Genomic DNA, 24,413 nt, shown 5'->3' with positions numbered 1-24,413 from the left:
AGTTGACTTTTCACGACAATTTCTTTTAAAACCCTTGTTATATGTGTGTTTTCAAAGATGGTTTAAAGGATAATCGTCGTGGAAAATGACTTTCAAAGAATGTTTTCTAACAATTGTCTTTGAAAACTCAATTTCTTTTAAAAAAAAGGTTTTATTTTGGCAAAAAATCCAACCTATAATTTCAAGCAAAACCAAACCCAAACAATTTGTAACAAACAAAGTGGCAATCCATCTCAATGTGCTTTGGGCACTCGTGAAAAATATGATCAACTGCTATATAGAGGGCAACCTATTTATCACAATAGAGGTTCATAAGTTTAGGATCATCAAAACCATGACATGATAACAACTCCTTCAACCATTTTAATTCACAAACAGTAGTAACCATAGATCCATATTCTACTTCAGCGGAAGAGAAAAACACCGTGTGTTGTTTGGTTTTCCATGAGATATGAGAATTTCCAAGAAGAATGAACCAGCTGGTAAGACCCTTAGTTAAAGGACAATTAGCCCAATATGAATCACACTAAGCATAAAGTTGAAAATCACAATCAGTACACAACAAAATGCCTTGTCTAAGATTACCTTTGAAGTAGCAAACAACTCGTAGGACAACTCCTAATGTTCTTATCTTGGATGCTACATAAATTGAGCAAGTGTATGCACACAATAAGAAAGTTCTGGCCTAGACAAACAAGTTAATCAACTTGCCCACCAACCTATGATAATGTTCTGGATTCAAAAGGATATTACCTTCAACTAAGAATTGGCAATGATATGAATCCATGGAAAATCCAACAGGATTGGCTCCCAATAATCCTACTTTAGATATGATGCCCATTTCATATTATTGTTGACAAGGAAAATGCTAAAAGAGTTGCGAGTCATCTCAATGCCCAAAAATTCTTGAACACTTCAAGATCTTTCATATGAAAGCACACATTCAAGTATAGTTTGAAGACCTTAATAGACACATTTTCATTTCTTGAAATCACAAGATCATCAAAATAAATCAACACATGGAGTTGCACATTTTCACATTGGAGAGTAAAAAGAAAATGATTGGAAAAGGATTTTGTAAATCCACAATGTTTCAAAGCATCAACCAATTTGGCAAACCAACATCGACAAGCCTGTTTCAACCCATACAACGACTTGTGAAGTGTACAAACTTTACAAGAAGACAGAGTTCAAAGGCGATAATTGCTATGCTTACGTAATTTGAATATTTAAATCACATAGCAATTATATAATTTTTCTTTCTTTTATTGCTTCTTTTGTGTTAAAACATTAGCAATTTAGCTTCTTCTGAGTTTTTGTTTAGTAGATGTTAAAGTTAGTTAATTTACAGTGTTTTTTGGGTGTATTTTTTTTTTTTTTTGTAGAATTACACAGTAGGAGGCTTGGAAGAGGGTTAAAGAACTGGAGCAGCGCGCTCAGCGCGTCAACATCCGCTCAACGCGATGAGCCAACTTGGAGGCTAGGCTTAGCCCGCATCTGGTGACTTAGCGCGCATTTGGCGGCTTAGCCTGCATCTGGCAGCTTAGCGCGCAATCACTTATGCCCATTGGACTTTGCATGTGTGCTTAGAGAGCACATGCAGGCTTAGCGCACAGTCAGTGTCGAAAAACATGATTGTGATGCATTTTAAAGGGAAAAAAAGGGAAAATCAAGGGAGTTCTTTTGGGGGACCAAAATAAGAGGCTAGGACACGAGAGAAGAGGGAGAACCCATTCACTTGGGGATCTTTCCTCAATTTTCTGCCATCTTCTTCCACACCTCTTGGTTTCTTTTTGTATTAGTAAGCCTATGATGACAATGAAAGGCTAAACCATCCATTGTTGGGAGCTCAACAACCAAACACTCTTGATGTAATGATTCTAACTATCTATTTAATGTTATTTTGATATTATTGTCTCTTTTCTGTACTTAATATCATGTTTATGGCTTGATCACCCATGCTCATGTAGTGTTATAGGGTTTATCCATTGGAAAATATTTATCTCCTAAGAACTTGAAAAGAGCATCTAGGTAATCCATATCTAGGGATAGAATGGTATTATTTACCCTTATTTATGCATCTTTATTCTTAAAACAAATTATTTGATATTGCTCTTAAGGGATTAGGAGTGAAATTAAGTAATTTAGGCTCTTTCACATGTGAGATCATGGTTAGGGTATGTTAGTGGATGAAGGTAATAATCAAAATAACATTAAATAGTGAAAAATACTTAATCTTGCATCAAGAGTAGTTTTGGTAGGTCGAATTTCAACACGCTTCGTACTTTTACTTCAATTGACAACTCACCCCGTGAGTGTTTGTATTCTATCTCTTTAATGTGCTATGCTTAATTATCTTCATTTATGTCAAATTTTATATTCCATATCATTATTTGACTAATATCAAATTTAGTTCATTAATTGCTTAAAATTGGACGTATACAAACTCTGAGTACAGTCAAAGTCCCTATGGACTCGACACTCAGTCATACCATTTTAAATTACTACTTTGACGAATTGGTACACTTACCAATTAGTGAACAAAAATCCTAGAGGAAGTTTGATGTGCACCTCTTCTTTAAAGTTCCCATGCAAGAAAGATTTATGAACATCCATTTGATGAAGCTCCCATTTTCTAGCAGTTGCATAAATGAGAAAAGTATGCACGATAACCATCTTTGCTACCAGGACAAAGGTTTCATTGTAATCAAGTTCAAAACGGAGTTCTAGACCTCATGTGAACGCTTGCCATGAAGAGAGTTGTTGATTAGCATGGAGCCATTTGAACCATGCAAGAGCTTGAGCTTGCATGAAAAGGGAACCAGAGATAGATGTTGGTGGGAAGGTGTTTGGGTAAGGTTGAAATACTGCTCAGCTTGGAAAATCCAGTCTAGAGGATTGGACCCATCAAATGAAGATAAGGTAATTTTGCTGCCTGAACTGGAACAGAGTGATGGCTAGTGACGATGGAAAGCTGAACTTGCTCCTTAAAACTAGCAAGATCAGTGGAAACCGTGATGTACTAATTTTCGACCTTTTCCTGGAGATCCTTCATTTGCTATAAACACTGCAAAAGAAGATCTTCATGCGTTTTGTCAGGTTTAGGGGAAGGCATGGTGACAAGAATAAAAGCACCAAAAATGATTGGTAGGCTCTCCTTTCGAGTAGGACTGACTCTAGAGGTAAGAGAGAGTTATAGAAAGTAAGGAAAATTAACTATTTCAAGCAATATATTCCCCTCTATTTCAAAATATCTACTACTACATGTAGTGCCTTCTCTCTTCGTAACAAACTTTTGACAACAAAATCAGAGAAAAAGACAGAATAATAGAATAAAGTAATCTAGCAACCATTAAGCTAATTAGTTTTATATTTGCCTAACTAATTAAGAATCCTTCAACCACGTAGTTAGGGTCATGTACAGACATTTTGGGGCCTAAGGCGAAAATGTTAAAGAGGTATTTTTTACAAGAATTTTAAAGAGACTTAGTATATTATATAAAATATCAATTTTTATATTAATCTTCTAGCTTTTTTAGCTGCAAGATCATTTACAAGGGTCATTTGTTAGATCCAAAAATCGAGGAGGAAAGAGGTAGGATGCAAAATAGATATAAAATAATTTGCTTAATTTTTTTAAATAAATAAGAAAAATATACTTAAATTATTTATAATAATACTTACATCTATTTGTAGTCTTATTAATAAAAATAATACCAAATAATATATCATACTATAATTTAATTTATCATTTAATAATTAAAATTGATGACAAATATTTCTTTGAAAAATACATAAAAATATTGAGGTCATAAAATATTGGAGGCGTAAGATCGTTGTCTCGGTGGCCTACTGACTTACACGGTCCTCCACGTAGTAGTGGTCTTCTTTCGGTCTGACCTGTTTGTATTGGGTCTTTCAGTATCTGCTGGCCCAATATTAGAAAGAGAAGGTTCCTCTGTAGTAGGTCCACTAAAGGGGTCCGTATCAGACTGAGTACGAAGTATCAACCATTAACCTAATAAAAATAGAAAGGAAAGGGAAGAAGAACAAGTACAAAATAGTGCAATAAAAATAAATTTTTCCACACCTCTATAATAAAGTACTCCGTATTGGACAAGGAAGAAAGTGACAATAGCATATGAAGGAACATGTTACCTTGATTAGCGGTGAAGTATGGGTTTGGTGTCTTAAGCCTGTCGTTTGCCTTTCTAACCCGAAGATGCATCACTGGCACTATCGCTGTCCATAGAAGAGTCCCAACTGGGAATAAGAAAGACAGATTCTTTCTAGGGCAAAAGCAATCTTTGACTATCTGTCCCTATTTAAGGTTATTTAATTTAGTTATTTTAATTAATTAATATTAACCAATTGCTTATTTTTTTACTTACTATTTTGACGAATCAAAATGCATACACACACGTGCTAACGAATCGGTTCAGTTGACATTTCAATTAATAAACTTATGAGGCCGAATATAAAACATTTTTTAATGTAGCTGAGAAAATTTATAACCATAGCACATTAGCGCGGGAAACTTTAATTTGCTAGCCTCTTCTTGTGCTATTTTTTAATGGGAAAAAATATGTTCACTCTTACGCCATCTCTATCACCATCAATTAACAAAGCCAAAAAGGTTTCGATCAATCAGATAGCTTTTTCCTTCTTTTTCTTTATTTTTAATTTCTTCTCTTGTCTTTAAATAAAATTAGTTTCTTTGGTGCAGACCAGATGACAACCACACTGAATAAAATAATGAAAATTAAAATTTTAAGCTAAAAGGTCATTCTTTGTGTTTTTTCTATTTTATCTATCTATTTTTGTGAGCTGAACATGCAGTGACAGAATCCACATAATTTGCCATATTTTGTGCTTAACTAAAATGAATTATGAAGCACGTACCACTAATGGCGGGCACAAAAGTTTTTCGTGTAGGTGAGTGGTGGGGACTCGTATCTAAGTTTGTTACCAAACCTTGGTACGCTCTTTATTATGTGCATTTGAATATTCAATATTTCATACCTTATTTATGTTTCATATATACAAATGCGCGGTTCATTGTGAAGACACCTAAGTTAATGAACTAAAGACAAAGGTGCCAAACTCTTTGCTTATTACATTAAACCTAGTTTTGAGAAGGGATAAAGAATTTTGAAAGGGTAAGAAAGGAGAATACAAGAAAACAGAAAACCTACTTCTTCCGCTTTTGAGTCCCCAATAGTTAGGACACCTGTCCCCTAAACTTGAGGCAACAGGGTTTAGGACTTTAGGGTTCATCCCCTAAATATAGATTTCAATTTAATTCTAAACAACATTCGCAGTACTATAGTGTTGTGCAGTAAGGTTTTGGGCTTCAAACCCTAATTTTAAAATATTTTTCCGCAAGGATAAGAAATGATTTCCATTCACTCATTAGTTTTTGTTTTGTAATAAAAAAATATGAATAATTATTATAAGACTTGCGTTGTTTTTGGATAAGATATAATAAAACTTGCTTACGCGGGATTTATTAAGTTTATTATTGTTTTTTTGTTTTGTTATAGTAATATTATGAAGAAGATTTCACACAGAAAAAATGTTTTTGAGAAGATCTACCTCTCTTGTTTTTCTAAAACTACATAACTCGAAATTAATGTACAAGAAAAACAGAGGTTAAACCAATGAGTTCTTTTTTCAGAAACCGATGAGATTTTTTTTTTATCAGTGAAAAAGATTTATATTTGAAACGGTACAAGGGGTATAGAAACGTGCAAAAAGGAAAATATATGCTGCAGTTACACTCTTGTACTGCATATACAAAAGACCAGAGTATATTTGGTTGAATTGATTATTTCAGTTAGTTGAGCAAGATAAATTTAAATTGCAGACATATTATAAAGTCCTCCCATTTCAGTAAATTAGTTGGGTTTGGTCACGACTGGTATAAATTTAGGGCAGTGGATATGCGGTAAGGAAGGTACATTGTTGATTAATTAATCAAAGAATTCCAGTAAAAAATATTAATTATATAAATTAGTATCATAAAAAATTATATATATATATATATATATATATATATATATATATTATTTTTAAAGTATAAAAAAATTAAAGACACTCAGTAATAAATAATGAGTCTTAATCGAAAGGAAATATTGGTACAAAAACTAAGAATTTAATTAAATTACACTCACACTATAAAGATTTTTTTTTTTTTACCTAGGGTAAGTCTCTTGACATTTTACACTATTAGGACTAACATGTAAGATGATGAAAGCAAACTCACAAATTGTACAAGTAATGCCATGTATTAATAGAAACATTTTTTATTCGTGCAAATTGAATTAAGTATTCGGAGGTTAATTTAGAACAACTAACGCACATTGTTTAATAAATGAAAGATAAAATTAGCATTAATTGATGTAATTCATAGATTTATATTTTAACCAATGCAATAATCAAACAAGCTACTTACCATTGACGTCAAAGAACAGGTTGACAAGTAGTATTGATTAGTGATGTCTTTGCAAATGCAAACAGGAAACACTATTAGAAAAATGTAATTTAGCAATCAAAATTAGTGACCGAAAAATTTTGGTCTCTATTAGTGCCTGAATTAGCGATCACAGAGCTAATGTTGCAACTTGCGACTGAAGTTACGACCGAATTTGATCATTATGTTTAACTTATGTTTGCGACTGAATTAGCGACCGAAATGTAAGGTCGCTGAGAAATTCAATGGCTATTTTAGTTGCTATTTATGTAAAAACACAAAAGTATTTTAGCCACCGAAATAGCGATCGATATGTAACTAAAGATAGCAACCAAAGAGGTTTCGGTGGTTATATCAAGATTTTAGCGACCGAAAACATTTCGGTTGCTAACCTTATTTCTACTTTGAGATTAGCGACCGAAATATCCTTTTCTATATAAGTGAAGTAACAATTTTTTTTTATAAATCGTAATAAATATATAATATAATTAAATATATTTTATACTAGAAAAATATTGAATTAGTGTATTAGTAATATTTTTCAATTAAGAAAATAATATTTATATTATTTGATTAGGATAAATAAGTCATGCTTAACATTAGTCTTTTAATTTGTGTTTTTTTACAAAATAAATATTTAAAATGATAATAAATACCCTTTATATTCTGAAAATATATGATAATAAAAATTTATAAAATTAAGTAATTCAAAAAATAAGGTATAAGTGTAACACCAATGATTCATTAAGTTTTAATATGACATAAGTAAAATTTATGCATTGATGAAGATCCAATTTGACTTTAGTATAACATGTGCATTGAAATGGGCCCAATAAGATGCAATGCGTAACATATGCATTCACTAAAATCCTAAATTTACTTTAGTTTAAGGTTTAATTGCAAAATCTTTCCCCCTATTTTACTTATTTCACCAAATTGATCCTCCTATTTTTTTAATTTACTATTTGAGTCACTGATTTTAACTACGGGTGAGTAAACAGGCTCAGTCCCATGGATCGGATAGCAGGGCCTGTGATTCACGCAGGCCACAAATCATTTACTTGTTACGCTTGGCTTCTGAGATTTTAAAATTCAGAAGTTATTTCATGAATTCAATTCTTTTTGTAGGGTGGCATCTGTGTTATATGTTAATATCATGGAGTAAATAGTGTATAATTTCACAAAGCTGATTCCATTCTTACATTTTTTTATATATTTTATGAGTTGGCTTATTGATAAATGTGACAGTCGAAAACTTGTTCTGGTATATCAGGTTTTAAATGGAAACCATTTTTAACCTCTGCCAACATGAATGAGTTTCCAACAGCAGTGATGAGCCTCTAACATGTAAGAAGGAATCCCTAGTAGGATTACTTCAATGAAATTTACCTGTTACGCTTGGCTTTTGAGCTTTAATAATTTGTTAATATGATTCTGACCTCTCTTTCCTTTGTAAATTAACTATTTTCTCTTAATGCTACCGCCTGCCCTACAAATTACATAACAATACCCTCTCAATCTTCATTTGGTGTTTAATACGAAATTAGTTGTTTGGCTGCCACAAATATTTTACTCATTCTCGTAAATTTCTTTGCTGTGAATAAACATAATTTTCTTTCTCTGCTCTTTGAATGTTTGCTGCTTAATCTTGCAATGCCTATTAATTTTTTAAATTTACGCTATTAATTTTCTTGCCTTTTCCTCCTGCCTTGTGATCTGCTTTGCAGGTAGTAGATAACTACTACAGGCCTGATCTAAAAAAGGCAGCTCTGGCAAGGTTGAGTGCTGTCAATAAGAGCCTCAGAGTTGCTAAGTCTGGTGTGAAGAAGAGGAACAGACAGGCTGTGAAGGTCCCTATTCTACATTACTACCATCCTTTTCCTCCAAAACTAAAAGTTAGATTTTCGTGTTTTCAATATACAACAACTGGAACTATGTTATAGCTTTCAACTGAGTTGGCTTTTTTTTTTCAAGAGATGATTTAAGTAAGAAGGATGAATGCTCATATTATCGTATATCATCTGAAAAGGAAGGTGGAATCGCCACAACTAGACACAAATTTTATTCCTTAAACAGAAAAGGGTCGAAAATTGTTCTAGTTTAATTATGTCATCTTAGTTATGGATTTAAATTATATTAAACTTTCACATTTTGCACTTTATCAATATTTAATTAGAACTTTTTAATTAGATGTATTTATAGATTATGAATGTTCATTTTTATATATAAGTTTGATTATATAGTTTAATTAAAAATTATATTTACAGCTGGTACAGGTTAAAATCTAATAAATAAAAAAAAAAAATAATGGCATATTTTTTTTGAACAATTGAGTTGTTTTTTAATTTATTTTAAATTTAAAAATTAATTATTAAATTAGACCAAAAATATATAAAATATATTTTAAAATGTAAAATTAGTGACCGAATTAGCAACCAAAATTATTATAATTTTTTAACTTAATTATTTAGTAGTAGTCACTGAATTAGCGACCAATCTTTATTTTAATTTATTTTATAATTAAAATTTAATTTTTTATTAGCGACCGAATTAGCCACCGCGACTTATTTTAATTTATTTTATATTTAAAATGTAATTACTTGTTAGCGACCGAATTAGCTACCCCACCTTCGGTTGCTGATTTGGTCCTAAGCAAAATAACAACCAAATATCTAGCGACCGAAATTTGTGTGCTTGCGACTCAATAGTTTTGTGGCGAAATAGCAACCGAATAAAATTCGATCGCTGAGGGTTTAGCACTTAGATTTTTGCAACGTACATGATTCGGTCGCTATTTTGGTGGCTAAGAATTTTAGCGACCGAATTTAGGGATTTAGCGACCGAATATGTCGGTCGCTAAATCATGTTTTTTTTGTTGTGAAATAAGAAACACAAGTAAATTTGCAACAAATTAACTAGTATGAAAGAAAAAACCGAATTAAGAAATATTTGGAATAAAAAACGAGCTTAACATAGATTGTGAAGAGTTTAATTAACCACTATATATGGCAATAATGAAAAGGAGAATTGTTAGAAAACTATATATAAAAGTTCCTTAAATTAGAAAATCTTATGTTTTTTCTCTCTCGAATCTAAGATAGTTAAATTAATCAGCATGTTTTCATATTTTTACAAAATTTTTAATTAGGTCTTTGAAACTTTTAATTGGATCTCAAAACTCTTATTTTTTTAATTGGATCTTTTCGTCTAATTATCATTATGCAAAATTAATCACAAATATCAAATAAGTGTAGATAGTGGATTGATTTTGATGGAGATCCAACTAGCAAACCTAAGGACACGTTGTGTGACATTGGAGCTCCCATGATTAGGTCAAAGACTAAGAGAATGAAGCAAGCTTTGCAAGGCCTAATAATGGAGATCAAATCTCCTCAAGGTGAATTAGATGCTACATCACATTGGATCACTTTTCTACAAGTGGATGAAAATTTAAGTCCAAATTGAAGACAACAAAAAAAAGTCCAAACTCCCAACGCAAGAAACATTGGTGGATTGAAGTTTAATAAGTTTTGGTGTTGAGTAGTTAGTTATTTAAAATCTATTTTCTTATTTTCCATGTAATTTTTATGCTTATTTGTAAAGGAATAAGTTCAAATGTCTTTTAAGCTCTTCTAGGTCTGATTTGAGTGTTTTTTATGATATTTAGTGGGTTAGTGAGAAGTAACTTATGGCTAAAAATAAAAGCTTAGTAGGAAACAATTGTTATTAGGTAATTAAGGTCTAGTGGAAGTGTTAGTGGGAATTCACTACATGTGTATTAAGAAGGGTTGTTATGATTAGCCTATAAATAGGAACCTCTTGTAAGCTTCAAATGCAAAATATTCAAATTAATCAAATTTAATGTTTCTTTTTATGAGAGTTTTTCCTTTGTTATTGGGTTAAAACTTTAAAGCATTGGTTCTATCAGCTGGTCGCGATTAGGATCTTGCTTTCTTTTATAACTTTGGTTCTATTAGTAGATCACGATAAAGATTAGGGGTGGGTAAACGGGCTGCTCGCCTCGCGTAAGGCCCGCCTGCATAAGTCCGCATTGGTAGAGGACCGGATCAGCCCGCCCTGCATTCTTATATGGACCTAATACATTGGTCCGCCCCCGCCCTGCGGATCCCGCGGGTCAAACGGGCCGGTCCATGGGCCTAGTTTTAAAAGAATTTTAATTTCAATAAAAATGCAACACAATCAAATTAAGTTCACCACAAATGTAAATAAAATATCAACAATTAGTCAATTACATCAATAAAATAAATAATGTCTTAACAAAATAAAATCCAAGCAATAAATCTAAAATATGAAACTTAAACATCTCCAACAATAAATGATTCCATATTTGAAGTAGCTTGAACCTTCTCCATCTACACATCTTCATATTCTTTTCCTAAAACTCAAAACGATAATAAATATTAGAATCAACTCAAGTTAAGTGATTAAAAGACAACAATTATTACACATTATTTACCTTGCTCATCAAATCCTAGTAACCAATTTTTAGTACATATCAAGGCTTGCACATTTTCACCAAGAAGCCTAGATCGATATTTGTTAAGCATCCGTGAGCCAATACTAAATACCGATTTGGAAGCCATAGTTGTAATTTAGATGCTCAAAATATCATAAACCAAAATGAAAGATCTGGATTAAGCGGGATTCTTAAGGTGCTGTAGTTGGTGAGACTCTCAAACCATGGATTAAGCGGGTTTACGGGCAACCCGTGGACCCTGCGGGCCAAACCCGCATAGTCCGCGGGTTAAGCGGGACGGGCCAAAAAATATTACATAACCATGGACTGTTTAAAAAAATTGGTCCGCTACCCGCGCGGACCGCGGGCCCCGCAAGCCAGTCCATGGACCTGGGCTCGTTTACCCACCCCTATAATTTACATATATAATTTAATATGATTTTTACAAAGAAGGGTCAACATTCGATCTATTGTTTTCGAAGTGCTTAAAACAATGGACCAAAATTGTATCCATGAGACTCCAAACTAAAAGGCTTGCAATTCTCTTCAACTTAGGTGATTACTAGTCAGACTTTTACAATGAGGGTTTACTTGAAAATAAGAGAACAAAAAAGTGACGATAATTGAGAATTGGTTAAAGCATTTGCAGAATGAGTCATTGATCATTAAAGGATTGGTGAAGACTATAGAGAGTGTTATTCCTTTCAGAATTTGAGTATAACCAAAAAGACATCTTTATAGAATAAAATGATCGACATCCTGGAATTGGAAACAATATCTATACCATAGTCACATTAGGAAAATGTTGTCTTGTTAATTTTGTTACAATGATTTTAGTGTAGTGAATGGAAGCATACACGAGAAAACACTAGCAGAGGAAATTTTATCAAAATTAAAAAAAAAAATTCTCCTTATCTAGAAGTTATACAATGACAAATATTAGAATTAAAGACATTAATTATATTATGATATCATATCTAGTTATATTTTTGTGAAATGTTTTTCTTTCCATTTGTCAACTAAGAATGTGGGTGATATATATCAAGAGGAAATTTCAAAAGCTCCTGTACCACTTGTTGAACATTTTGCCATGGTATTAGGAAGAAAGTCAAACCATTCTTTAGGTGTTGGTAGTGCACCAATAACAAAGAAGTTTTCACACAAACAAAATATTCAAAATCAACTTGAAAATACATAAAATCGAGCAAATAATTTGGAGTTAGAAGTGCAAATGTTGACAAATATTACAAAAAAGCAAGAGGATGTCATTACTCAACTTCATATTGAAGTACAATCCCAACGAGAGTTGATTGAAACTAACCGAGAACAAATGAAGCAAAATCTTAAAAATGAAGTGAAGCGCCAAATTGTAGGTATATTGAAAGAATTGTTGACCTCTGAATCACCTACTAACTCAAGTGCTCATGTTAGTAATACGAAGCTCTTTTATTGAATATTTTCTTTTAGACTTATTATGTGGTCATTTTTCTAAAACCAAAATATCAATATTTTTTATTTTTATCTGATTTATTTTTTTATTTATTTGCAGGATTGAAACGTACGAAGATACTACTTAATATAGTTTTGGGATTGAAACTTATGAATATACTATTTTTTTATTGTGATGTCTACACTTCTATAGGTTCTGCACTTGGCTTTATTATTTTTATGAGAATCTAAATATTATATTAATGTATTTGATTTACGTATTTTTGGATACTATTGTTTTAGTTTATTGTTCAACATGTAATGACTTTGTTATATTTTAATGTAAACTTTGATTTATTTGATTGTTTTACCTTTCTTTCAAAATTATTTCAGCATTTAAAAATAATTTTCAATGCATTATTGATATATTTAAAAATAATAGTGATAATAAAACAATATTTTATTTAAAAATAGTAATAAAAATCATACTAATTACAATTAGTAACTAGTTGTCACGAAAAATTGACACTAATAATAATATTTTATCATTAATTATTTTGTCATTATAAACTCTTATAGGACATTGGTGACGATTACATAAAAATATTAGTGACAATATTTGTTTTCACAATAAAATAATATTTGTGTGACAACAAAAAATATCATCACTCCTACAACAGTGACTTTCATATTAGTGACGAATGATAACAAATCAAAATATTGTCATTAAATATTCCTAGTGATGATTTTTTAAGTTTTTGGTCACAACTTTTTTCATCACAAAAGATATATTTTCTTGTAGTGTTAAAGTAATACATCTAATATTAAATTAATTTTTTCTTTTAATACTTCCTTGGTTAAATTTATTATTAAAGTAAACAAACTAGAGAAATTTTGTTTGTTGTTTTAAGCTTTTATCATAATAAGACACCATTTATTAAAAATATTGTAATAATTTCACTTGTAAATCTAAATATTTTTATTAATTTATTTTTTTAAAAAGTAAATACTTGACTCCTTATCTGATTTGTAGACTAGCATTATTGAAAGTAAAAATTAATTCACATACCAAATTTTGTTTTGTCTAACTTTGTAAATTTCTCTCAGTCTCTCTCTTTATCTATGTATTCCTAAAATTAAATTTATGTTGAATGCACATCTAAGAAGGATTTTTTAAGAAAGAATTTGAGTCATTTAAATTTTAGCGAGTTCATATTTAATAGGAAATAAGGATGTTAACTATTGAAAGAAAAGGAAGTAATTTAATAACTTTACTATATATATATATATATATATATATATATATATATATTAATATCATGTTGTATAATGCTAAAATATTACTTATTTATTTTTCTAAGATCACAAAAGTGATTTTCTTTTTACTATATATTGGGGTTGATGGTTAAAAGTAAATAGAGGTTGAAATAGGTGAGATTTTTTTAGGGCGGAGTTTGCCTTAGGCTATAAAAGCATAGCATATTTTACTTATCATATGCCTTTTTTAAATGTCTAGTAATTAAAATAAAAGGTTTACATAGTGTATTCATTTGAAGGTAATTACTAATAAAAATATATTTTTATCATTTTTTATTAATTAAGATAAAATTTAGTTAAATTAGAAGATATCTTTCTATCGACGGTGAAGGATGGTCAAGGGAGTTAACTTTTTTTAAAAAATATTTTTTCGGTCAAGGAAATCTTTTTAAAATTATTAGACAATTGCCTTATAATAATAATAATAATACTTATTCCTTTCATTAAATTTAATTAATATAATATTAAAAAATTAGTTTTGTCCTTTAATGAAGAAAAATGTCGACAAAAGTTAAAGAAAAATGGATTTGAAAAATAAATTGGGAAAAAAGCAAATATAGAAGAAGTTGTTTGATTTGGTTGGAATTACTAAAGTCCCATTTATTTTACAATTAAAGTTCATTTTTTATATAAAAAATTGATAGTGAAATTGTTATTATAAGCAAAGATTGTTGTGTGTTGTTGAAACTTATACCTAAGTATTATGATTTATTTGATTTGGAATTTCATGTGTACTTTGAATGTTAAAAATATTTTTTAGTTTCTAGTTTGTGTAAAGTTATGATATTATGCTTCTTTAATATTATTTTATGTATTATTAAATTTTTATTATACATTAATTTATTAAGACTAATTACACATAATAGTTTAATGACCAATGAACCTTAAATTAATTGTAAAATAAGTATAATACTTTAGTTTCCATTTAACCAAATACCATGTTCTATATTTCCTTTTTTCCTGTAATTTATTTTTCAAATTCATTCTTCTTTTACTTTTGTAGAATTTTTTTCTTCATTAAAGGACAACTAAAAAAGTATGATAATCATATTAATTACATTTAATAATACTAATACTACTACTAGTCTACTAATTATTATTATTATTATTATTATTATTATTATTATTATTATTATTATTATTATTATATGGCAATTGTTTAATGTTTAATTTCAAATACCTTTTTTAAAAAGAAAAAAAACCTCTTGACAAAAAAAATGCTTTTTTGAAAAGGTATTCTTCCTTGACCCTTCTTCATCAATGATAGGAAATATATATTCTGAATTGAATAATATTTATATCCTTAATTAATGAAAAATATAATAAAGATGATACTTTCACTAGTAATTACCTTGGTATGAATACAATATGTGAAAAATTAAATTTAATTGTTAAACAAATGAGACTTTAACATCTATATAACCAAACACCTCATTTCATTTTTTTTCGCGTTTCTTTTAAATTCATTATTTTTTACTTTTTGTTGAGTCACTTACATTCCACCACTCTCCCTAATAGTAAAAGTGAAATCATTTCCATGATCTTAGAAAAAAAATTAAGTAGTTAGTCTTCAGTGTTATAAAACAACATGATATTATAATAATAAAAATATGTATATATATATATATATATATATATATATATATAATAGTACAGTTATTAAATTACCTTCTTTTCTTTGCAATAGTTAAAATTTTCTTTATTCCTTTAGAAAATAACCCCACATATTAAAAAAAAAAAATCGATTCTTTCTTCAAAAATAATATAAAAAAATTCATCTTAGATGTACATTTAACATTAAATTAAATTAAATTTAAGAATACATCTACATATAAAAATTTACAAATTTAGACAAATTAAAATTTAGTATGTCAATTAATCTTTGTTTTTAATAATGCTAATCTACAAAACAGATAAACAATTAATTATTTACTTTTTTTAAAATAAATTAATGAAAATATTTATATTTATAAGTGAAATTATTACAATATTTTTAATAAATGTTAGCTAATTGTGATAAAAGCTAAAAAAAAACAGGCAAAAAAAAGTACCTCTAGTTTAATAAAGCAAAATTGTTACTTTAGTAGTAAATTTAACAAAAAAAAAAAGCAGTGGAAGAGAAAATAAATTTAATATTAAATGTGTTACTTTAATCACCAAAAGCAGCAAATTTCCCAATTTGGAGTTCTTTTACAAAGAATTTCCCAAACTAGGGCTGTTTTGTAACTTATTCCCAACAGGTGTTGTTTTTTACGTACAAGGCCATGCATGGCGCCATTACCACTGGCGCCTTCGGGGAGGAGATGAGACGTGGCATGTCGCCACTGCAACTGGCGACACAGGCACTGGTATTGGCGCGTCGAGGAGGCTGCATGGAAGCGCTGGTTTGACCAGCGACTTCAACTTTGCAGAGCTGCAGGGAGGGTGTCGCCATCCGTGGTAGCGCGTTCAGCTTCAGCTTGGTGGATTTAAATATCCCCAAGTGCAAAGAGCGTGGTTGCGTTTCCTTGTGAAATACTTGTGTCGTGAAGGTGAAAAAAGAAGGTGCTTGCTTGTGTCGAGAGAGGTAGCTGGTGGTGCTGAAACTTTGTGTTCTTCCATTTTCTAAAAAGCTTGCAAGTTATATATTGAATATATTTTGTATGTTTTATTTATGTAGATGTTTATATTTTGATAAATGAATAGTTTTAGGTACTATAAGATAATAATTTTGTATAGTTTAGTTTGAATTCTTAATGTTATATGCTAGATTAGATTTAGGTTTATATGATAAATTAGGAATAGTTTTACATACTCTAAGTTATTTATTTTATATGGTAGATTAGGAATAGTTTAAATTCTTATTAATTTTATATTAGCTTTAGTTTAAATTTTGTATATGGTAGATTACATTTAGTTTAAATATTTGATATGATAGGTTAAGAAAATTTTTATGCACTGGAAATTATTAATTTTAAATTAGGTTAGAATGAAATTTTTTATATTACGTTAGTTTTAGTTATTATTAGTTTCATATGTTATGTTTAAATTATAATCGTTTTACGTATTTAAAATTATTGATTTTGTATGTTAAATTATTTTACTCGTAATTATTTAAAGTTATTAATTTTGTATATGGTAAATTATATTTAATTTAAATATTTGATATGATAGATTAAGAATAATTTTATGTAGTGTAAATTATTAATTTTAAATTAGGTTAGAATTAAATTTTTTATTTTACGGTAGTTGTAGATATTAATGAAATTATTTTACTCACTTTTTTACTGCCTTCAAATATTACACCATCATTATCTTCATATACCCTTTCATTGAAATACAACACTGTTATAACCGAATTCATCGTGTACCTACAAAAATAATATTTTAACACGTCAAATAAATTATAAAATAGGTATCACAAAAAATCATTACTGGAACTTCAAAATAAAACTTTATTTAAAAAAAAATAACTTCAAATCAATTTCACATTTAGACACTTTAAAAAAATTAACGATTTCAATGCAGTAATTTTAAACTAATCAAGATGTAATTAAAATTATAAAATTTCACATCAACACACTTAAATAACACAAACGATTTTATAAAACTTTAAATCAAAACTAATAAAATGTAATCACAAAATATCTCTTTATTGGAACTTCACATTCAATTTCTCTTTTAAAAAAAATTTAATTAACTTCAAATTAATTTCATGGGACAAACTTAAAAAAAATGAACAATTTCAAGATAGTCATTTTTAACACAAAATAAAATAATTCATGAACGAAGTTAGTAGTATAAATAATTAATCTTAACATTAATAACTTCAAAATGGAAAAAGGCAAATATAGTAAAATATTTGTAGTGCGAGAAAAAACAAGGCATCAAATAACACTTTCAAGTTCAATGTTTGTAAATTTTTAACACACCAACAAACCAACCTAATCTAATTAAAAAAATACTACAACTTCATATAAAAAAAATTCGTACTCAAAATACTTACTTCAAATAAATATCATCTATAAATTTTTTATTAAAAGTTCAAACATTCATCAACACCAACCTAATTTAATTAAAAAAATAATACAAATTTCATATTCAAAATATTTTATTTTGACTGAAAATATTTTCTTCAAATAAACATTCTTACACAATTTTTCTTTTTATTTTTGACATTTAAACACACACTAACAAGCCTATCAAACATAAAAGCTAATATAATTTTTTAAAAAATAAATACTTCATACCACAGAAATTTCCAAAACCACGAAAATGCCAAAGCCACAAAAAGGAAAGCAAAAAGTTTAAAGGGAAAGCACTGAAGAAATGAAGAAGAGGATGGGTATTTAAACACCCTCAAACGCCATCAACATTGACGTTTTCAGGTAAGTCGCAGGAACCAATGGCGCCTCCCTCTTGCAAATCACAACCACCAATGGCGCCTCCCTGAGCAACTATGCAGGCCAGTCTGCAACGCTGCAACCTAGGGCTAGGCGTTTGACTGAGCCATCACCAAATCGCCACTAGTGCTGGCGCTTCCAAAGCCACCTCAACAAAAGGGGACGCGCTAGTGGGAATGGCGCTTCCACAGCCACGTGGCTCGTCCCTATCGAAGGCGCCAGTGGTGGTGGCGCCATGCATGACCTTGTACGTAAGAAACAACACCTGTGGGGAATAAGTTACAAAACAGCCCTAGTTTGGGAAATTCTTTGTAAAAGAACCCCAAACTGAGAAATTTGCCCACCAAAAGCTACTAAGTGACTCTTAAGCCAACCAAATTTTGTGTATCTCAGTACTATGCACCTAAATTCCATCATTCTCCTCAATTCTTCACCTACTATGGTTAGATATAGTCATATGGACACATTCAAATGTCATATTCAAGAATCCAACTTCAAAAATTTGAGTTATTTTTATAGTCTTCAAGGAAAAAAAACGTATCTAGTTGTGAGTGTCACCATATATTTATATTTACAATCATATTTATGGCTCATTGATTTGTACAATTTTTGTTTTCAGATGGTCAATGATGAATGTATATATTATCAGCTATACCTATTTAAATAATTAATGTTTGCACTTTTTTTTTGAGAGGATGTTTGCACTTGTTAGTTTCTAATTTTTAGTATTTGTTCAACTATATGCAATGGTATATAGTTAACAAATCACAATTTTCATGTTATTAATTTACCGTATAATTTTCCTGGTAAATGAAGCTCCTAGTAATGCTTTCATTTCAGGTTTTCTTTTTTATTTCTTTTCAGAATAGTTTTAACCATCTGTGGAAATTTGTTTTATTGACAATTTACATATATAATTAATATAATTTTTACAGAAAAAGGGTCAACATTCGATCTATTGTCTTCGAAGTGCTTAAAACAATGAACCAAAATTGTATCCATGAGACTCCAAACTAAAAGGCTTACAATTCTCTCTTCAACTTAGGTGATTATTGGTTAAACTTTTACAATGAGGGTTTACTTGAAAATAAGAAAATAAAAAAGTGATGGTAATTAAGAATTAATTGGTAAAAACATTTGCAGAATGAGTCATTGATCATTAACGGATTGATAAAGATTAGAGAGTGTTATTCCTTTCAGAATTTGAGTATAACCACAAAGACATCTTTATAGAATAAAATGATGCACATTCTCGAATTGGACACAATATCTATACTATAGTCGCTTTAGGAAAATGTTGCATTGTTAATTTTGTTACAATGATTTTAGTGTAGTGAACAAGAAAACACTAGCAGAGGAACTTTTATCAAAATTAAAAAAAATAAAATTCTCCTCATCCAGAAGTTATACAATGACAAATTGATTCTCTCCTCATTCACAAATAGAAAACAAATTTCAATGAATAAGGTCTTACAATATGTGAAAGAGAAATTCTCATAGCATGGTGCAAACATGATGTATCTAAGAAGACACTGAATCGAAAAGTCAAATGTCTTACATCACTGCCAAATAAAACCTATATGTTGAAAGCTAATAGTATCTGCAACGGGAATTTTTTAAAGGGGTTTGTTAAGTGAAGCCGTTTCTTGTTGTTTCTCTTCTAGGAGTAAATCTACCGGACACAGTTTATTTAAAAAAATAAGATTTATATTTTTTTACAAGAAATTTGTTCTTAATAATAAAAAAAGTAATATTTATATGACACAGAAATAACAATAACAAATAACATCATAATTAATTGAATATTTTTTTTTATAAAAGTGAGTTACTTATATTAAAATAAAATTCAGTATAAATTTTTAACAATAACATAACATTTATATTCAGCATAAGAATAAAAAAAACACCTAGACTTTGAAAGACGGACCTCTTTTTCATTTCCCACTATCATTGTATTATCCATTGACGACGTTGTCCTATGTTGAGATGAAAGTTTTCTTTAAATTCAGCTGACATACCAAAACAATGGAAAACCTTAAGCTTTGGTAACTTGTCAATACCACGAGGCACCTCTGTCAGTTCTAAAATACGGACTAACTTGAGCTTTTCGAGAGAAGGCAATGCTCCATCTTCAATAACGATGGATTTCAATCTAATCAACTCTTCCAGTAGTATTTGCTTTAGGTTCGGAAACCCCCTGTTTGGAAACTGCAAAACTTCACCATAGTTTTCAAAATTGATACTAAGGTGCGTCAAAATTGGTAGATCTTTAAGCAGTGGCAACGGATCATGTGTCAACTGGGTGCATGACAAGTACAACGTAACAAGATTTTGGAGCTTGGCAACCCAGTTTGGGAACTCATTTAACATCCCCACAAGACGAACCTTCTGAAGTACAGGTGCAAATACATCAAAATGCAAATCCATGTCCATACCATAACTTGCAGTTGCAGTAATGGATAACTTCTCCAGGAGTTGCATCTTGTTTATCAAGGAGCACAGAAAACTTTTGAATCTTGGCTCAACTTCTGTCAAGCCCAACACCCTTAATTGTGTAAGTTTTTCCAACCCTTTTACTACTTCTTCTGTATTATGGCTTATGTCCACTTCACGTAGTGTTTGTAGGGATGTTAGATCTCCAATGCCACTATCCATTTGAAACCCGCCATATCCATCATTCAGAAGGTGTCTTAACTTTTTAAGCTTGTAGATCTCTCTTGGCATCTTACGCACACAAGTTTGTCTTAGATCCAATGTTTCTAGGTTGTGCAGCTCACCAATTAATTTTTGAAGATGGACTATGTTTAAACTTCTGAAGCTTAAGTGCCTCAAAAATGATAAGTCCCCCAAACTTTCAATGCGCCGAACATAATCAAACATTGGAGCACCTTCCAATTGAAGTACCCTTAATAACCTGTACTTTGTAGGCATACTCTTCACCAAGGATTCTGACAATTCTTGATCACCGAAAACATGAAGTGATCGAATGTTCGAGCTTTCGACACTTCCCGTCACATTGTTGGAACCAGATGCTATTGTTAGGTGACGAATCATCCCACTTTTGGACAAGTTCCCTCGCTCACTAGCAGAATGGCAAAAGCTTAAATCTTGATTCTTCTCGCGGATCATTTCACGTACTACATCATGAACACGACAACTTTTAATTTTGCCACACTTTGTAAATGAAGATACTTGAACCAAACTTCTTTGGATCAACTCATTCAAATATTTTTCTGCCACTTCTTCTAAAGTTTGTGCCGCTTCATCAGATTTGACAAACCCCTCAGCTACCCATTGTAGAATCAATCTCCCACACTCAACTTCATAATCTTCCGGATATATTCCGAAATACAAGAAGCATGGTTTGAGATGGTAAGGCAAATCATAATAACTTAAACCCAAAATCTTTGTCACGGGAATTAATTTGGGATGCTTTCCTAATTCTGAACTTAGATTCTCACTAAATCTTTGCCATTCACGTGCATCTCTACTTTTGCGAGATAAAAGGCCACCAGTGGCCACAATAGCTAGTGGTAAACCTTCACACTTTCTAACAATTTCAGTTGATATGTCCTTAAGATTGTTTGGACAATGCCCATCTAATTCAGATCCAAATGCCGTTTTACAAAACAATTCGAAAGATTTGTCATCACTTAAAGGTTGCAACTCATGCACTTGAACAAGAGAAGATGTCCTACAAGACTCTGCAACCTCACGGTACCTGGTTGTGATTATTATCCTACTTCCATTTTCAACATCAACTAAAGCAAATTTCATTTCCTCCCAAAAATTTTCATTCCACACGTCATCAAACACGACAACATACCTATTGCGGCTCAAGTGATTTCTCACCTCACTTATCAACGATGCTTTATCCATTGTAGAATAAACACTCTGAGAAGGATCCTTTCTTTTTTTTGCTTCTAGAAACTTAAGCAACAATCCTTCTATGGTGTATGACTGAGACACTGTGATCCAGACATGGCGAGTGAAGTGTGTCTGGACTTTATCAAAAACTTTCTTTGCAAGAGTAGTTTTTCCAAGTCCTCCCATTCCTACCACAGAGACAACAGTGAGCTTTTCCCGCCCCTCTATCAACCATCTTTCCAATGTATCTCTAGGGCTGTCAAAGCCCACAACCTCAGCCTCCTTAAGAAACAGAGGAGCCATTCGAAGGTTGTCAAACGTGATGTTTTGGTTTCCTCTAGAAGATTGAATTTGGGAGCAATCCTCACTCTTGTTCCTCTCCTTGATCCCTCGAAATTCTGATTTCACGTCCTGGTTCATGTATGCAAATTGAAGACGAGAGGCCCTAGTTTTGACGAAATCAATAGCCTTACAAGGTAAAGATGCACATCCAGGATCATCACCAAGCTGCCTTTCCTCATGGATAATGTATTCATCAACGATATCTTCCATGCAAAAAGATGTTTCCACCAGCAGCTTCACCTTTGCTTTGAGACCATCACGTGAGTTGCCTTCTTCAGTTGCTGCCATCTTGTCCACATCATGAATCATGGCTTGAATCCCATCAAGTTTGTCTTTCATGTCTGCAGCATCTTTTGGAACCTCCATGACTGAATTCACTGCTTTCTTTAAGGGTGGAAGCAAATAATCAACAGCCAAGGACACTGCAATTTCTTGCAATTTCTCCATCTTAGTCTAACTCTAGTTTCTGCTATTGTTAGGTGTTGAGATTGAGATGAGAAGAAAGTCAACTGTGTCGTTCAAGAGGAAGACTTTCACTTTCCCTTGTCATTCTTTAGTGTTCAATTATTGAGCAAGTAGCACGGGCATAGTCAGTGAGACTGTTAATGTAATTAAACAAATAAAAGAATTAATGAGGAGCAAGTTGCACGAGGAGCGTACCCAATGAGATTGTCATTGTAATTTACCAATAGAAAAAAAAATGTCAAACTTTTGCAAATATATGTAATTATTTTGCTTTCTTTATGGGTTTTATTTTACACTGGCCAAAACTTAGGAAGAACGGAACTAAAATCATTTTATGACTTTTATTTTTTTTCTTTTCTACTTTACGAGTTCTTAAATTATTTAAAAATTATTACAACTTGTCAAATTATTAAGTCGTAAATTTTTTTATAACTTTAAATTTAAAATTGATGAGATATCCTACGACTTACTCATTTTCAGTATTTATTTAAAATTTACCCATTTATAATTTTAAAAAAAGATTACCTTAAAGGTTCGTTTGCCCCAAAACTTGTATATAATTTCACATTTTTGGTATTGTCCTTTAATTAGAATTAAAGTTTTAGTTTGATAATCTATGTTAACTTTTAATGCAAACTTTTATTATGTTAATTATTGAAATAAATTATAATTTTGATTGGAAGAGAATACCACAAGTATCTATAGACTGCATCAACTTGTCCTTTTGCTGAATTGGTATATAGTATGAAATTATTACATTTGTGTAGTCCTAAGCCTAATTAATATCTAGGTGACTTTCATAAATTGAAAATCTTTAGCTGCATTTGTATATATTGGCCAGAATCATAGACATGTGACATCAGAATGTATAATAATTTTATTATTTTCAAAGATAAAATTGAACATTTATCCTTAAAAATATCTCCACTAGTGTCTCGTTATCTTAAATATATGCATAACCAATAATCATAACTAATATTAATTCCACGATAAACATCACACATTATACCATTCAGGTGACACATAAACAATTTTGTACAAATGGTCAGAGTGATAGTGCTGCTTATTATGAAGTGCATCTCAAAATTTTACCACTTAATGCTTATGATCAAATTCGAACTCCTATGCCTTCCTTCAACAAATGCTCTTTTACCAACTGAAATGTCCGTTTGGTTTGGGGAAACGTTTTGTTTTCATTTTTTGAAATGTGACCTTGCTTTCACTTTGTTCATTTTTAAAAAAAAACAAATTGTATAGAAAATAGTGAAAACAGGAAATAATAAGTTGTTTTTACTGTTTACCGTACAAACTTTTAAAATCAACAAAACAAAGTGAAAATAAAATAGCATTTTTGTAATTCAAAGTGAAAGCAAAAACTGAAATAAAAAACATTTTCTCAAACCAAATCATCCCATTTCTTTGTGGTATTTTTTAAAGATAAAGGGCTCTTTAAAACCGAAAATTGCCTAAATTTTTTTTAGATAATTAGACAAGTTATTAAAAAAGTAAAGTTTTGGTACTTTCAAAAAAAGAAAACAGTATCTTCTCAAAGAAGTTCTAAAAAATCCATATCATAAAATTTTTTGTTTCAGAACTTATCCAAACACAAACATGATAATAATAAATGAAAATAATTGATCCGTAACATAACATAGTTAACAAA

At 30.5% G+C, this 24,413-nt stretch overlaps 1 protein-coding gene and 1 non-coding gene across 2 annotated transcripts; one reads left to right on the top strand and one right to left on the bottom strand.

Moving 5' to 3' along the window:
* Positions 1-7,795: 7,795 nt before the first annotated feature.
* On the top strand, positions 7,796-7,886 carry LOC114397798. The gene has a single exon (XR_003663422.1). It is a non-coding gene; the product is annotated as a small nucleolar RNA R24 (small nucleolar RNA).
* Positions 7,887-18,185: 10,299 nt separating this feature from the next.
* On the bottom strand, positions 18,186-22,732 carry LOC114397308 (disease resistance protein RPM1-like). The gene is made up of 2 exons (XM_028359378.1): positions 20,111-22,732; positions 18,186-18,341 (listed from the first exon to the last, which is right to left on the bottom strand). The coding sequence occupies exons 1-2, from the start codon at positions 22,730-22,732 to the stop codon at positions 18,186-18,188; spliced, it is 2,778 nt and encodes a 925-aa protein (XP_028215179.1).
* Between the last annotated feature and the right edge of the window lie 1,681 nt (positions 22,733-24,413).

This window comes from Glycine soja, chromosome 18, assembly GCF_004193775.1.
Source record: "Glycine soja cultivar W05 chromosome 18, ASM419377v2, whole genome shotgun sequence".
Taxonomy (NCBI): domain Eukaryota; kingdom Viridiplantae; phylum Streptophyta; class Magnoliopsida; order Fabales; family Fabaceae; genus Glycine; species Glycine soja.
This window is presented reverse-complemented; position numbering and strand designations above follow the sequence as displayed.